Genomic DNA, 18,503 nt, shown 5'->3' on the forward strand with positions numbered 1-18,503 from the left:
GTGATGAGAGAAAGGAAGGAAAGAAGGAAGGAAGGAGTGATGAGAGGCAGAAAGGAAGGAGCGACGAGAGGGAGGAAGTAAGGAGTGATTAGAGGGAGGAAGGAAGGGTTGAAGGATGGAGTGGGGAGAGGGAGGAAGGAAGGGATGAAGGATGGAGTGGGGAGAGGGAGGAAGGAAGGGATGAAGGATGGAGTGGGGAGAAGGAGAAAGGAAGGGATGAAGGATGGCGTGGGGAGAAGGAGAAAGGAAGGGATGAAGGATGGCGTGGGGAGAGGGAGGAAGGAAGGGAGGGAGGAAGGAATTAATGAAGAAAGGAGTGATGTGGGAGGAAGGAAGGGGTGATGAGAGAAAGGAAGGAAAGAAGGAAGGAAGGAGTGATGAGAGGCAGAAAGGAAGGAGCGACGAGAGGGAGGAAGTAAGGAGTGATTAGAGGGAGGAAGGAAGGGTTGAATGATGGATTGGGGAGAGGGAGGAAGGAAGGGATGAAGGATGGAGTGGGGAGAGGGAGGAAGGAAGGGATGAAGGATGGAGTGGGGAGAGGGAGGAAGGAAGGGAGGGAGGAAGGAATTAATGAAGAAAGGAGTGATGTGGGAGGAAGGAAGGGGTGATGAGAGAAAGTAAGGAAAGAAGGAAGGAAGGAGTGATGAGAGGCAGAAAGGAAGGAGCGACGAGAGGGAGGAAGTAAGGAGTGATTAGAGGGAGGAAGGAAGGGTTGAAGGATGGAGTGGGGAGAGGGAGGAAGGAAGGGATGAAGGATGGAGTGGGGAGAGGGAGGAAGGAAGGGATGAAGGATGGAGTGGGGAGAGGGAGGAAGGAAGGGATGAAGGATGGAGTGGGGAGAAGGAGAAAGGAAGGGATGAAGGATGGCGTGGGGAGAGGGAGGAAGGAAGGGAGGGAGGAAGGAATTAATGAAGAAAGGAGTGATGTGGGAGGAAGGAAGGGGTGATGAGAGAAAGGAAGGAAAGAAGGAAGGAAGGAGTGATGAGAGGCAGAAAGGAAGGAGCGACGAGAGGGAGGAAGTAAGGAGTGATTAGAGGGAGGAAGGAAGGGTTGAATGATGGATTGGGGAGAGGGAGGAAGGAAGGGATGAAGGATGGAGTGGGGAGAGGGAGGAAGGAAGGGATGAAGGATGGAGTGGGGAGAGGGAGAAAGGAAGGGATGAAGGATGGAGTGGGGAGAGGGAGGAAGGAAGGGATGAAGGATGGAGTGGGGAGAGGGAGGAAGGAAGGGAGGGAGGAAGGAATTAATGAAGAAAGGAGTGATGTGGGAGGAAGGAAGGGGTGATGAGAGAAAGTAAGGAAAGAAGGAAGGAAGGAGTGATGAGAGGCAGAAAGGAAGGAGCGACGAGAGGGAGGAAGTAAGGAGTGATTAGAGGGAGGAAGGAAGGGTTGAAGGATGGAGTGGAGAGAGGGAGGAAGGAAGGGATGAAGTTTGGAGTGGAGAGAGGGAGGAAGGAAGGGATGAAGGATGGAGTGGAGAGAGGGAGGAAGGAAGGGATGAAGGATGGAGTGGTGAGAGGCAGGAAGGAATAATGGAAGGAGTGATGAGAGGGAGGAAGGAAGGAGTAATGAGAGATCAGGAGCAAGGAGAAAGGTGTGAAGAGAGGAAAAATTGAGTCATTGAAGTGAAGAAGCAACAGAGGCAACAGAGGGAGGAAGTAATAAGTCTGTAAAAAGAAAAGACATGAATCGACAAAGGGAAGAAGGAATGAATCAATAAAGGGAGAGAAGGAATGAATCAGTGAAGGAAGGAAAGAATAAATCAATGAAAGGAAGCTGGAATGATGGAAGTACAGAACAAACAGATAAACAAACATAATGGAAAAGCGTAATGGAATCACTGGAGGAATCAATGAATCAGACCTGATTCCAAATCTATTTACGTATTAACCATTTATGGCATTAGACATACGCCCTTATCCAGGGTTGGGCCCTAACCCTAACTTACATTTATCTTATTTTATATAACTCAGGGTTAAAGGGCCTCGCTCAAGGGCCCAACAGTGGCAGCTTAGTAGACCTGGGCTACAAACTCACAACCTTCTGATCAGTAATCCAACACTTAACCAGTGAGCTACAGTGTACCACTTCCACACCCATTTAAAATGTTGATACAAATCTATTTTATACAATCTTTATAAAATTATCGATTTTTATTTTAAAATGGACTTATTTTTCTTTCCTTTGTAAATCTGAGTGCGATGTCATTTAATGTAAAACACCCTCTGCTGACTGTGTATCAAACTGCAATTCCATGAAATCATTGACAAAATCTTTTCTTTTTCCCCAATTCCCATCTTCCATATGGTTAGTTTCAGCCTGTTTTTTTTTTTTTTTTTCTGTCATGAAAACCTTGATGTCATTGAATAAGTGTCATCTTCAGTAGCTGAAAAACTAATCTGATTATCTGATACCAAAAAAAAACAAAAAAAACACATACAATGCAAGATTTTATCGATCCTTGCCAATCACGCTCGGTTTTAAAGGATCGCGTTTGCTAAAGTCTGTCGAACAAGCTGGCTTTCTGACAGCCGCTCCCTCTGTGCTGCTGATCTATCGACACTTACAGTTACCGTGTAGTGACAGTCACCTCTCAGTGTTGTGTTTATTTTAAAAGGCTAGGCCTCCAGGCTGTGTTGTTCTTTTAGCATTCTTCCCAATAGAGATACTACAGATTATGCCTTTTTAACACAGAAAGCGTATAAAGTGCTTCTGTAAGTCGCTTCTGTATAAGGACGGCTAAGAAGTTCTTTAAACGTAAACGTATTTTGATGGGTGTGTATTTTTCTATTCGAACCCGTACGATACGACGCGCATCTCGATATCGGATCGATGAACGCGACGTACGAAGCAGACGATCATTCACACTGTTTATGGATCTTCTGGTATGATGGATCACGTTGCGATTCATGCTCACTGAAAATTTACACTCAGAGATCGGATCGGAAAAACGTCACCTGGTCTGACGAATCGTGCGATGTGCCTGCAGATGGGAGGATTAGAATTCGGTTGTGAAATCGCCGTGTAGTTCGTTTGATGTTTTTTCTATTTAATCATTTAAGACACCACCAAACAGCCTTTTCCATATGAATAATGTCACCAGGAAATATATTTATGACAATGAAAATAATCTAACACGTTATTAATCATCGCAATATTACAACGTATAAATATCGGAATGATCCGTTTTTTTTGTTATTATAATCGCAATACAAATCGGAAATATTGTTTGTGTCAACATCAACGTCGTTTTATGAAGCTTTTATCAGAATACGTATCATACGTAGCTTTAGTTTATCGTCTCGTATATTTTAATATATATATTAAAATGCTCCGTTCTGTTGTTTCTGAAAGCACCATTACATTACAGAGCCATCATATCATTACAGTCTGATTAATAGACCTTTACTCATATATTTGGAGAGGTTGCTTCCTTTTACTCGTGGCTGGTGACATAAACAGTATAATGAATTAATGTTTCATAAAGCATGTGTGAGGTACATTTGGTTCCTGAAGAGGTTTTTTTTTTGGTAGTCGACATCGTCATGAATAAATTGTGTGTTTTTGAGGTCAACCCTGTTGGAAAAATTGAGCAACTGAATATTTACTATTCAGAAATAGTAATATTGTAATATAATATAACCGCTCTGAACACCATCTAGACCTGCTGATCAGTCTGATCAGAGCATTAGACACAGTCTGAGACACAAGATTGTTAGACTCTAATTGTGTTATTAGTGACACAATATTTGGGCTTCAAGACAGAAATTTCTTTGCCTTCATTTGCTGAAAAAAAAACAAAAAACTTAATCAAAAAAGGCTTTTAATCAAACTTAAAAAAGCTTCCTAATATTAGGATCTACCTACTTTACATTAAAAAAAAGAAAATTCTGCAAAACTACCATTAGATTTTTGGAAAGTCACCAATTTATTTGTACTGCATTCAAGAACAGCCATAAGCTTATTCAAAACTAATGAGCCATTTAAAGCGCTCTTTTGGAAGCTCGGTTTTTAAAGCGCTCTTTTGCAGAGTCGTCTATTTACCGTATGTGTGAGTGTGTGAAAGAGTGACAGAAGTAGAGAGGTAGTGGGTGCCTTTAAACCCTGAAACGCTTGTAGAAGGCATAACCTGCAATTTATTTATCTATCTATTTATTTATTTATTTTTGATAATAATAATTATTTTTAATATATTTTTAAATTTATTTAAATGCCCAAGTTTATTGCTTCCATCACCCTCAAACACTCCTCCTTTTTGAACTTTTATTTATTTATTTATTTACTTACTTACTTACTTACTTATGTGCTTGCTTGCTTATTTATTTATTTATTTATTTATTTATTTATTTATTTATTTATTTATTTATTGTTTTTAAATGTCCAAGTTTATTGCTTCTATCACCCCCAAACACTCCTCCTTTTTGGAAATTATTTGTTTGTTTGTTTGTTTGTTTGTTTGTTTGTTTTTAAATGTCCAAGTTTATTGCTTCCACCACCCCCAAACACCAAATGGACAACACCAAATCTAACAGAATTCATTACAAGAAATGTGAAATACAAGAAATTCCTCTCTAAAAAGAAATTCCCACAGCTGAAAAGCTTTTTCCAGAAAAGTGTGAATGATTTAAGATCCCAGAAAACCAGGTTGAACAGTTAACCACTTATTGTTGAACAGTTAACCACTCCTAGGGGTCATTCTAAGATGTTCTAGCTTTCACTGTAATCTGTCTCGTTTTGTTCTTTTTTCCGAGTGCAATATCGTATAATGTAGTCAGTAAAATGAAATTAGAATTTGTTCCGATATTCTTGAACAGCTTTGCTCGACTGTCCGATGTCAATCAAACTCAATTTCTCACTCTGTCTCTCTCTGTGTGTTGTAGGCTCGAAATGGCAACGAAAATGTTGTCTTCATTACGGAGGAACGGAAGTCTGCATCGAAGCTGAAGAAGACGGGGCTTGTGGTGGGAGGTGTGGTCGTCGTGCTGGTACTGGCGGCTGTGGCTGGCTTTCTCATATGGTGGTTCGCTGGTATGAACCTTTCTAGATTTAGTAGCCTAATTCAGTCTTACAATCTTCTACAACTTCTAACGCTTGATATTTAGTTTTCCAACACAAGTGATTTCATGTATAAAAGATCTAACAGATCTGTATTAGAGGAATAGGGGTCATTCTAAGATGTGCTGCTTGATTAAGGCTCTGTCTGATTTACAGGAGATATGATTATCGCAGCCACTGATTCAGTATATTATTTCAGAGCGGTTTCAGTGCAATGCAATGTGAAGTTATGGTTACAAAAGTGTAATAACATTAATAAAGACAGGAACAGAGACAATGCCTCCTTCACTAATTCTAACAGACACATAGGCCACACCTCCTTCACTAAGACTAACAGACACATAGGCCACACCTCCTTCACTAATTCTAACAGACACATAGGCCACACCTCCTTCACTAAGACTAACAGACACATAGGCCACACCTCCTTCACTAATTCTAACAGACACATAGGCCACACCTCCTTCACTAATTCTAACAGGCACATAGGCCACACCTCCTTCACTAATTCTAACAGGCACATAGGCCACACCTCCTTCACTAAGACTGACAGACACATAGGCCATACCTCCTTTACTAAGACTGACAAGCACATAGGCCACACCTCCTTCACAAAGACTGACAGGCATATAGGCCACACCTCCTTCACTAAGACTGACAGGTACATAGGCCACCCCTCCTTCACTAAGACTGACAGGCACATAGGCCACCCCTCCTTCACTAAGACTGACAGGCATATAGGCCACACCTATTTCACTAAGACTGACAGGTACATAGGCCACCCCTCCTTCACTAAGACTGACAGGCACATAGGCCACCCCTCCTTCACTAAGACTATCGGGCATATAGGCCACACCTTCTTTACTAAGACTATTGGGCATATAGGCCACACCTTCTTTACTAAGACTGACAGGCACATAGGCCACACCTCCTTCACTAAGATTGACAGGCACATAGGCCACACCTCCTTTAGTTACAGAAGGAATAAAACACTTCAGATGTGCTGTTATAGAAGCATAATCCACTTCAGTACAGTAGCAGTATCATGCAGACACATCATTCTTCATGATCCTAATGCCATGTTTTATTCCTTACATCTTAATAATATCTTAATATCTTCTTCAGTGTAAAATTCCACTCATTTCCAGGAAACTGCTTCTTCTTTTCCACCAGTCAAACCAAAAATACTTCAGCAGAAAAAGGCACTTGAAATGATATCCCAGAGAACGATTGTCTTCAGTGGCGATATGAAGCTGGTAGATGCCCCATACAAGCCTGAATACGAGGACCCCAAGAGCATGGAGTTCCGCGAGACAGCCGAAACACTGCAAGACATTGTGAGTTTCTGTAGCATGTCTCCTGTGCTTGACAATGACAAACCCTTGCATACATGTAGAAGCTGCTCTCACGCTCAAACCGAGTGGAACGAACCTTGTGTGTACAGAATATCTTGCGTCAAAACATCTGGTCAGTTGTGGGCCTGCAGTGGTGTCTTTCCAGTCATTGATGGTTTACATGAATATTCATAAATTGTGCATAAATTCATTAAGTCTACTGTTACATAGTGATCTATAGATATAGATAGATTCACCAGATAAAATAGCAGCTAACTATAACAATCTCTCTAGGCTGTGGTTTTATTCCAATGAGCTTAACCTGCAGTTTGTGTGTCAGAATATAAATTCCAGCAGAGGGCGCTACTGATATTGCTTAGAACGTGATATTCCTTTTTTTTTTTTTAATTTATATATATATATATTTTTTTTTTATTTTTTTACATATTTTATTCTGGATCACAAGCCATATGGGTCAAAGACAAAAAAAGGGTAATATTTTTATGCATATTAGTACTTTTCTGTGTTATGAACAGAAAAAAAAAGACATGTCTTTGACCCATACACAAATTGTTATTATTAATTGTACTACTAAAATATTACTAGTAATAAAATGACATATTACAAGGAAAATACAAAAAAATTTGTCATAGCTATTATAAATATTTATTTTCATTTTACAAAAAAATCCCAAGTTGAGTCTGCACCATGAAAAGCTTGCATAGATATGAATGTTTCACCTCAGTGCAAACTGCGTTTATAACAAGATCGTAGGTGGAATCGCTAATCTTCTGCTTTTTTGCTTCATTGCCTGAACTTTAATAAGAGTTTCACTTCTCAAGGCAAACACACACAAATACTGGATAAAGATTATTTTAATGACCAGCCTGTTCTGATTTTTAGATGCTGATGATAATAACTGTCTCTGTGTCACCGTGCTCTATTTAACACCCGTGTAACGCTAGAATCATTTTTAGTGCTTGTGATATCTTTGGACCGGGGGAGGAAACCGGAGTACCCGGAGGAAACCCCCGAGGCACGGGGAGAACATGCAAACTCCACACACACAAGGTGGAGGCGGGAATCGAACCCCCAACCCTGGAGATGTGAGGCGAACGTGCTAACCACTAAACCACCGTGCCCCCCCCGTACAAGAGTCACATTATTCTGAATTTATTGTCAGGTATAAAAATCTGTATGTATATTTATTTCTCTAAAGAAAATCGGGTCATGTATTTGTTTTTAGTTCTTAGGTCATTCCTGTGACAGATTCAGTATCTTATATCATCACATGAACTTTTCAGCACTGGGTAGATTTTTAAATGTACTCGGTGTGAGAGACACAACACCTGTTGTAAAACCGACTGAAAATATCGTTTTAAAGCAGAACGCTCACAACCTCCATAAACATTCAGCATGTGAGCGATTCATGCTTTATGCTTCCTGACAGCGTGACAGTTAATGGCAGTAACATTGCACTGGATATGCGCGTAGATGCATAACGGCTGTCAGGTTCCACATTCAAAATAGAATTATTCAGACAAATTTTGTGTTTCAGGGTATTTGATTATTATTAGTTACATTTTTAATGTTGTAGTCAAACTGAACATTAGCTGAACACTCTTTAATTAAGGGTTTATTGCGGTTTTCTTTGTAATATGTAGATACATAGTTTGCAAATATTAGTGTTATTGTTCAGTTAGAGAACTCTTATACAACTTAAGAATTATTAAAAAAAATAAACAAAAAAAATTGCCAATGTTAACCAACTTGCAAAAAAATAGTAGTTTGTATGTGTGTGAAAAATCTTAGAGCTCATTTGATAAAACATTTGAATTTATTGTATTTGAAAATTTATATTATAAATTGCAGGAAAAAACAACATGGATGGATGGATGGATGAAGTGATTGAATGTTTGAGTGATTGATTGAATTGATGGATGGATGGGTGGATTTATGGACTGATTAATGGATTGATTGGTTGGTTGATTGATTGATTGATTGATTCAAAAACTCTTGAATTGTTTGATCTTTAAAATAATTTCCCCAACAATAATGCAGCCTGGTTGCTGATATACTAAGAGCTGGTAATTATAAGGATATGTAAGACCTTTTCCCCCTCAGGAAACAGTAAAGATTTAATGCAGATGTTAATGAATTAATGTTATGAATGTTTTATTTGCATTTTGTGTATTTGGCTGAATATATTATACAAGACATTTCATGCCCAAAACCGTCTTTTAGGGTCGAAACTAAAGATCTTAAAATTACAGAAGTGTTATTTCTATACAGAGCCTTAATTTCTGAGGTCTGGAACAGCATAAAAATCTGTGAAGTTAAATGTGCAGCTCATTAATTCGGCATAAATTTGCAGAGCAAACAGTAGTAACTACAGAAAAATGTCAGTTAAGTATATAAACCTCTTTCTGGAGATTTTGTAGTGGGCATGAAGATGGGGAATAAAAAAATCATGGTAAAAAAGATGTCTAGCTTTAGATTTTTCACAAAATAACAATCGATAACTCTGAATACTTGGTACAAGTGTGTGGGATGCTGGAACAGAGCAACTGTACGAGAAGCACTGACCTAGTGACAGACCTGTACTGATGCCTAATGATTTTCAAATTGTATTGAAATGAATCCCGACAGCATGAAATTACACGCACAATGTTAGCTGATCACCTAAATTAGCCACCGTTCCTAGCACAAATGATCACTAAAATAGCACTAATTAGCACTTGTCTTAGTAATTATTTCCTCTGTGTGGAGACAGTAAGGAGTTCAAGTTCTAGCGTTAGCTAAATTCCAAGAAGTGCACTTGAGTTTCTCAGGCTGTGCTGACAGTAATTTCACCCTTTCCCCCTTAACATGTCAGCATCTTCAGTATTGACAAGCGTGGAAAGCGCGTATGCAACAGGTATCGTGCGAATCCGTTTTGCTCGGATCTGCTAGCTGACACACGGAGATGGATGTGCAACATGAACAGCTTTCATAATGGACCCCATTATGCTGATGTTTCATTTTCACAGCCATCTGCGATTGCTTAAAATCTTCAAGTGCTATTGAAGCGTCTGTGGTTTGAATTCTCATCGGAATGCAGGGTCTTGTTAGGAACATGAAAAGTATCTGTCGTTTTAAAGTATAATGAGCGTGTAACTCTTAAGCTTTAAAAGGCTACAGAAGTTGAGTTTTTTGGAAGATTTTAAATGGCCATTTCAATCAAGCATATCTCGGTCCCTGTAATTTCAGTGGTAGGGGTATTTTTTTTATCTTTTTATTTTTTTGATTGGATGACATCACAGTCCCAGTCCTAAAGGGCCTCGAGGAGAGCACCACTCGAACACACTCGCTAAACCCTGTAATTAGCTGCCAAGGTGAAGCAGGTGCCTTTGAGCAGGGAAATAAATGATCAAACTGGGTGAACTCTGGTTTTTCAGCACTGGATATAGTGACCTCACTTATAGAAGCTGCTCTCATTTGGCTAGATGTCCTGAATTGTGAATTCAATGTTATATTGTTGTACTGTAAGATTCGTGTGGTTCAGCTGGTTGTTCTTGTGCTGATAAGATACTTTCAACAGTTGATAACTTCAACTAGATACACTTTTTTGACCATATAATACAAAGGAAGGAAAAGATTTATACTATTCTGTGTCACCCAGACGAGGTTCACCTTTGAGTCTGGTTTCTCTTAAGGTTTCTTCCTCATTTGGCCTCAGGGAGGTTTTCTTTGCTGTCGCTGCCTCTGGCTTGCTCATTAGCGATACATTTAAATTTAAAATGTATAATTTATATCCTAAATTTATATATTTCTGTAAAGCTGCTTTTTTGCTGTATTGCCCATTGTTAACAGAGCTACACAAATCGAATTGAACTCATTCATTCATTTTCTACCGCTTATCCGAACTACCTCGGGTCACGGGGAGCCTGTGCCTATCTCAGGCGTCATCGGGCATCAAGGCAGGATACACCCTGGACGGAGTGCCAACCCATCACAGGGCACACACACTCTCATTCACTCACGCAATCACACACTACGGACAATTTTTCCAGAGATGCCAATCAACCTACCATGCATGTCTTTGGACCGGGGGAGGAAACCGGAGTACCCGGAGGAAACCCCCGAGGCACGGGGAGAACATGCAAACTCCACACACACAAGGTGGAGGCGGGAATCGAACCCCCAACCCTGGAGGTGTGAGGCAAACGTGCTAACCACTAAGCCACCGTGACCCCCATCGAATTGAATTGATAACTGTATTTCTTTTTACTGGTGACTTTTTCTTAGACTGCTATGTGTCTGTTTAAGTGCAACAAGTGAAAACATCAGATATCCTGTCGTTTTAGCTTTTGTTAACATCAGAAATCAATGTTAATGCAGATGCAGATGTGATGCAGATCTACTCAGAACTCCTGTCAGGGTGGACCAGGTTTGCCAGATAGCTAGTTTTAGCAATAAAAATGATAAACATTTATGTACTGTAGTATGGTTTCGTTCCTGTCAGTTTTGCACTCGTTAGCCAGCTTGTACGTCTTCGCTGTCAAAATTATGAAGTTGGGTTTAATTCTTTTCAGACATCCTTTCAGATTCGCTAATGGTATCAAACTAGCTGTGATCGTTTGTGACCGTGGTTTGAATTGTTAATATTTATAATTACAGCTTTACAAAATTCCAGTAAGCTAAGCTCATGTTAGCCAGCTTGTATATCTTAGCTGTGAAAATTATGAATCAGTATTAATATAGGTTCAGTTCTTCTCAGAAATCCTTTCACATTAGCTAACGTTTGCAAGGTAGCGAGTGAAAGTAGCTTATGACATGAAGTTTTACATATGGATTAAAATTTTCTCAAAATTCCAGCAACCTTAACTCATCAAGTTGCAGGAAAGATGAAGAAAAATCTTCTCAGAAATCTTTTCAGATTAGCTAAGGGTAGCCAGCTAGCTAGGGTGTTTATTCTGAATGTTTACGAATTTGGCTTAAAAGTCTTGTCAGGTAAAAATCCTGTCAGGTTAGCTCACCTAGTTAGTCTGTGGCATTTTGTTTCATTACTGGAACTATTAACTCATTTTGCAGTGGCACATAAAAATATGAAACCTAACAGTAATTTTTATTTAGCGTTTTTGTTTCCCCGCTTCTCCGTTATAGACTGTGCGCTAGCATGGAGACAGAAAAACTAGAGAAAAATAACTGTTAGTTTTCATATTTTTATGTGCCACTGCAAAACGAGTTAATAGCTTCTCCATCATAGTTTGTGCACTAGCGTGGAGACAGATATGACGGATTTGAATCAGCATTTTGTATTTTAACATGGTTAGTTAATTATGCTATTATCTCAGATTATGTTCTCAGTGTGATGAAGAGTGGAAGTGGTGCTGAGACCCGTGCATTAGTGAGCAAAGCCCACAGAAATGAAACACTAATTACTCTCTTCAGTTTCTGGGGTTTCTTAATCAACCTTCAACCTGAACATTTTAAAATGCGTATTTTTTTTTTGTTTGTTTGTTTTCTTTAAATTCAGTGCTGTTGAACTGGTGAATCTGATTAGTCAGAACAGGATGGTTAAAAGTACACTGGTGTTCGCTTCCACCGGAAATTGTTGGAACCAGTATAAACAAATGGCCACAAATCTTATATAAAATTCAGATCTCTGTTTGTCTACATCATATTAACCTTTATTCATTATTTTCTTCGCCTGTGCCAACTGAGGAGGTTGTGGTCGGAGCACAGGGGCAGCTTTGATACAGCACAGTTAAGGGCCTTGCTCAAGGGCCCAACAGTGGCAGCTTGAGGCTATGATGGCGATAATTTATATCTGTTATAACCTGAGTTTAGCTTAGTTTATGGACATGCTACAGTATAAAATTTGCATTAGCTGTCTGTTAAGTATAGTTTTAATGACATGAGAGATATAATGTTGTCATCCTTGTGGTCACTGACAGGAGCAGTGTGGGCGATGTAGTTTTTTGTGGCTTCAGTTAAGAGCGATCAGTCCCTAAGTTTGATATCGGCTCCACAGCATTCGACGTGCATCGCTCGTTTTAACATATTTGACGGCCTTCTAAAAAAAACCACGTGTCCGGATTTAACATTACAGTTTTCTGCCTAGTCGATCTTGCCGTCTACTTTTGTGCCGCTTCAGTTTGCTCTCTATAACACGGACCATTTTATCTTAAAAAGACCAAGCTTTAAACAGACTGCACTGTAATCTGATGTGTATTTAGGAAGAAAAAAAATTATATAAGTAGTTGGCTTATGTAGGAATTTAAATTGGGTCTTGAAATCCATCAGCATATGGGTGTGGGTGTTTTTTTCTTGTTTTAAATGAGGGGAAGGCAGCAAAGTGGTGAAGCACTGAAGTATAAGTAGACGTGAGGGTGAGGACTCGGACTTGCATCTTCATTTCCTTGAGCTCAGCCTCGAGTTTTGGCGCTCACAGAATCTGCATGGTAAATACCATGAATTATGTATTAGGAGTAATGCTAAGCTGATAAGACTACAACATGATGTATTTCTGTATTAGCCTTATCTTCAACTTAAACGCAGTCTTCACTATTATTTAGAAAATGTGTTTTATGTAAATTCAGGAACTCAGCGCTGATTTCCTCACACAGTGAATTTCAAAACAGATCACGCTGCTAGATAGAGATGTATTGTACTGCATGTTCTATAGTGAAATAAACATAGACTGACTGAGCACTTTCTTAGGAACACCTGTACACTTATTCATTCAAGCAGCTTTGAGCTGAATGGGCTACGGCAGCAGAAGACCACATCAGGTTCCTCTTCTGTCAGCCAAGAACCAGAAAACTACTACAGAACCAGAGGCTACAATGGGCACAGGGTCAACAAAACTGAACTGATGAATCTCAGTGATTTCAGATGATGTACACAGATGTTCAGGTCACACTTTGGCTCCAGCAGCATGAATCCATGGACCCAACATGACAACCTGTAGTGCTGTAGAGAGTTCTTTCTCACTACACTTTTAGCCTATTAAAATCAATTAATCATTGCTTGAATATCATTTGAGTATTGTTGCCATGTGCATGACTTCAAGACCAAAATGTTCACATCTTTTAATAATGGCTATTTCCAGCATGATAATGCACCAGGTCACAATGCAAAGGTCTCAAATTCATGAACATGACAGTGAGTTCCAGGCAGGGAATGTTGTTCTTCTCAGGAAACATAGTTGAACATTCATTCATTCATTCATCTTCTACCGCTTATCCGAACTCTTTTCGGGTCACAGGGTTGCCTGTGCCTATCTCAGGCGTCATCGGGCATCAAGGCAGGATACACCCTGGACGGAGTGCCAACCCATCGCAGGGCACACACACACTCTCATTCACACAATCACACACTACGGACAATTTTCCAGAGATGCCAATCAACCTACCATGCATGTCTTTGGACCAGGGGAGGAAACCGGAGTACCCGGAGGAAACCCCCGAGGCACGGGGAGAACATGCAAACTCCACACACACAAGGAGGAGGCGGGAATCAAACCCCCAACCCTGGAGGTGTGAGGCAAACGTGCTAACCACTAAGCCACCGTGCCCCCCCAGTAAAGAAACATAATTTAAATAATTAAATACACACACACACACACACACACAGAGCACTGATTTGATCTTGATTATCGATCCTAATATTCAGGCCGTGGAATAAAGAAGCCAACAACAAAGCAGAGAAACTAGCACATAAAAAGGATAAAATATAAATCACATGCACCGTCAATATTGTTAATACAATATTAGTAAACAAGCGTGAGCCTTAAAAAAAATGTTCAATTCTAACGATTAGAATGTTTTTGTTCTGACGCAAACTGTAGATAAAACATCTGAACTCGTTACTGACAGTTTGTGTCCTTTCGTGAACTGTTTTCTGTGTTTTAGCTCCATGCTCAGTATGTCCTCTCTTCCCTTGAGGCGTGTTGCATGAAACGTATGCAATCTCTTTTCAGTCGTGCGGAGCGCACTATAGCTCACAGAAGGCCAAATTATGCATTTCCATATAAACCCAGTGTGAGACTTCTAGTCCAGCGTTTTTATCACTTTATCGCTTTAAGCGAGCCATCACTCCAAACCCACGCTTAGATCGTATTACATAGCCGGAGGAGAACCGCCAACGTCAGCAAAACCATTTGGGTTTCATTGCTGTGTGTGTGTGTGTGTGTGTGTGTGTGTGTGAGTGTTTGACCCTGATTTCATTTAGGGCCGAGTTTTACTAGCATCCTACACTGAAATGGAAAGTGTGAATAAAATGGTTCATATCAAGCTTTATGAATTTTAACCACCGCCACCGCAAGCGTGTTTGATACAATTATTCATATCACTCACAGATCGATAATAATCCCCCCCCCTTCTCTCCCTCCCTGTTTTCAGCTGAATAAGACGATCAGCGAAGACGCTTTTCTCAAGAAGTACTACAATCGGTCTGTCATCTCCGCCTTCAGGTAAGACGGGTGTGCGAGCAGAGCTGCCCATGAGCCACCGGCTCCTGTCATAATTTATGTGATCATCAGTGCTGAGTCCTGCTGCATATTCATCAAAGTAGTTTTATTGTACACCAGCTACGCACGTTATTAGTCTATGGACTTTTAATCTTAGTTTGCTTTTTTTTTTTTTGCTCTTTTCAGTAAGGCATTGCCCAATATGTCAGTATGAATTGGATTTTCTGAGTTGTGAATACACTTTATGCAATTTGAGGCCACTATTTAAGACATTAAACATGACACTGTTAATTAATCAGAGATGTTTATTCTCCCTCCTCGTAGAGTACATCAGATGAAACCTCACCTTGCTTATCTTAATGTGTAAAAGGTTTTACTGATGGTGACTAGTAATCTGAATCACTCAGTGTGTAGCAGTGATTCCAACATGGCTAAAAGACTCTCCGCATGTGTGCAGCAATGGTGTGGTCGCATACCACTGGATACGGTTTGATTTTCCCTCGTCGGACCTTGAACTGCTGCCCAAGCTGACAGAGGAGCGCTTGCTGGAAAACCTTCGCCGAGGAGTCCGTCTGGAGGGCAAACGCAGCATGCAGGCCTTCACCATTACAGATGTCACCGCCTCAAGTAACACACACACACATACACACACATATACACACACATACACATAATGTATATAACTGCATGACTCTCACTAAGCACCAAACATTCCCTGAATTTTTATGGTAACCCACATTTATGGTAACATAAATTATTTTTTTATTAAAAGTTATTATTATCATCATCATTATTATTATTATTATTATTATTATTATTATCATTATTATTATTATTATTATTATTATTATTATTGTTATTATTATTATTATTATTGTTATTATTATTGTTATTATTATTTTAATAATTGAATTTTTCATTTAATTCATTATTATCAGGCTTTATAACAGGTGCACGGAAATAGTCTTTCGAAATTAAGCAGCCCTTTTTGTTGCAAAAAAACCTTTTTAAATGAACGAAAGTTATTGAATATGTAATAGGATTCTTTTTCATCCATTAATTTTTAATTTTCTGAAATCTATTATTTGGTGCAAAGATGAATTTAATATCCTGCAGCGTTCCCTCTACTTACTAAGAGCCAAGATATTTGATCACAATAGTAATACACAGAATATTGTATATTTAATTTTGCTGAGGTTTTGCAAGAATATATATATATATATATATATATATGTATATATATATATATATATATATATATATATATATATATATATATATATATACATATATATATATATATATATTCTATATATTCAGGAGATATATATATATATATATATATATATATATATATCCTGTATTTCTATTATACACGTATACACTTCTTCAGCTTTAATATCAAAACCACTTATATGCGACTTTGATTATTGTGTTACATCGGCACCTGTCGAGGTTGGAATATGTTAGTCAGCTAGTAAAGAGTCAGTTTGCAGGGTCGGTTTGTTGCAAACGAGACCTGTGGGCAAGTGTAAGGCTCTTAGCAACTTTAAAATGGAAGAAATCATGATGACTAGATGACTGGGTCAGAGCATCTCCAAAATAGAATGATCCTGCTATGTAGTGGTTGGTACCTTGGGAAAAGGTGGCACCAAGATGCAGTATGGAAAGAAGACAAGCTGACAGAAGCAGGGTGATGCTCCAGGCAGTGTTCTGATGGGAAACCTTAGACATTCACGTGGATGTTACTGTAACACACAGCACCTACAAACATAAGCATTGCTGCAAATCAACTACATCATTCATGGTGACCGTATTTCCTAATAGCAGTGGGTTCTTTCAGCAGGAAAATGCACCCTGATGTACTACACAAAATTGTTTAGGAATGCTTTAAGAAATATGAATAGAAGAGTTCAAGGTGTCGACTTGGCCTCTAAAATCTTCAGATTTCAATCCGATCGAGCATCTGTCGGATGTGCTGGACAAACAAGTTTAATCTCTAGAGGCCTCACCTAGCAACTTACAAGGCTTAAAGGATCTGCTGCTAACGTCTCGGTGCCAGATATTACAGCACACTTTCAGAGCTCTAGTCGACGCCTTGATATCACAGCTGTTTTGGTGTCACAAGGAAAACCTGCACAATATTAGTCAGATAGAAACTTTACAGCATTTGGCATGATCGATCTTTTACCTATAACAGCACAACATTGTCTTGTAGAAGGATGAATTTATTCATTCATTCATCTTCTACCGCTTATCCGAACTACCTCGGGTCACGGGGAGCCTGTGCCTATCTCAGGCGTCATCGGGCATCAAGGCAGGATTCACCCTGGACGGAGTGCCAACCCATCACAGGGCACACACACACACACTCATTCATTCACTCACGCAATCACACACTAGGGACAATTTTCCAGAGATGCCAATCAACCTACCATGCATGTCTTTGGACCGGGGGAGGAAACCGGAATACCCGGAGGAAACCCCCGAGGCACGGGGAGAACATGCAAACTCCACACACACAAGGTGGAGGCGGGAATCGAACCCCGACCCTGGAGGTGTGAGGCGAACGTGCTAACCACTAAGCCACCGTGCCCCCCAGGATGAATTTAAACAAGGAATATTTTTCAGCAATTGAAACACGAAATGTTTTTCAGCAATGATAATGAAAGTAGATTAATGAACATGAACCCTGTATTAACCCTAACTCTAACCCTAGGACCCTAGTTTTAAGTTGCTTTGTAACGTTTTAGTTGAGAATTATCAGTTTTATTGTTAAGACAACATCCATGACATGTTCTGTCTGGCTGCAGGAGGATCTTCAGGGATGTTTTGTGTTCCGTATGCAAATCACTTTTTTTTTTATTATTATTTTTGTTGTTGTTACACCATCACAGGATCGTCACAGGATAAGAAAATAAGTTCGCTTCTTGGCCTCTTAGGCAATAAAGTTGTTTATTAAATAGCAAACGTCGCTTATATCTGATGAACACCAAGACATTTGGTGTATCATTAATCATCTTATTGAGGTCAGCGTTTTCATTTAACACAGCTGACAGTCATCTGTGAGCCGCCACTGTGGACTGAATCATAAACCGTTTTGCGATCGAAAACCAGCAAGAATGGAAAAAAAAAAAAACATTAGCATTGTGTCCATGATGACTGTTTAAAAAAGTTTGCAAAAGTACTAGAATTTGAACAGTTCTGGAAGTTTAGCACTTTCTATACATTTGTATTTTTTTTCCACCCTTTTTCTTTTGCTTACCCCTAGTTCAGGGTCGCCACAGCGGATCACGTGGCCCGCATATTAGATTTTGGCACGAGTTTTACACCGGATGCCTTTCGTGCCCTTCCAACCCTGCCATTTTTATCCAGGCTTGGGGCTGGCACCGAGAGTTAACTCTTCAGTGGCTGGGTTAGCATCCTGTTCGGGCCGCGGCAACGAGAGCGTGGGATCCAGCCGCTAAACCACCTGGGGGCTTTTCTATGCATCTGTATAAAGCGCTAAATTACAGAAACGAAAGTAGCTAGAATTAGAACTAAAATCTAACTAGAATAAAGTTAATATTATTGTTATTAAACAGAATACAGTAGGAGTAGACTAAAGAGGTCAGACATTGGCCTTTAAAAGTGCAGGAACATGCACATCAGTGTAAATAC

General features: G+C 39.6%; 1 protein-coding gene across 1 annotated transcript in view; it reads left to right on the forward strand.

Moving 5' to 3' along the window:
• st14 (ST14 transmembrane serine protease matriptase) overlaps positions 1–18,503 on the forward strand; it is a 57,369-nt gene that overhangs the window by 14,143 nt on the left and 24,723 nt on the right. The window contains exons 2-5 of the mRNA XM_060888511.1: positions 4,880–5,027; positions 6,228–6,391; positions 14,776–14,846; positions 15,301–15,470. Coding sequence (XP_060744494.1) covers positions 4,880–5,027; positions 6,228–6,391; positions 14,776–14,846; positions 15,301–15,470 — 553 coding nt within the window. The remainder of the gene's footprint in view (positions 1–4,879; positions 5,028–6,227; positions 6,392–14,775; positions 14,847–15,300; positions 15,471–18,503) is intronic.

Source organism: Tachysurus vachellii, chromosome 15, assembly GCF_030014155.1.
Source record: "Tachysurus vachellii isolate PV-2020 chromosome 15, HZAU_Pvac_v1, whole genome shotgun sequence".
NCBI classification, from domain to species: Eukaryota; Metazoa; Chordata; class Actinopteri; order Siluriformes; family Bagridae; genus Tachysurus; species Tachysurus vachellii.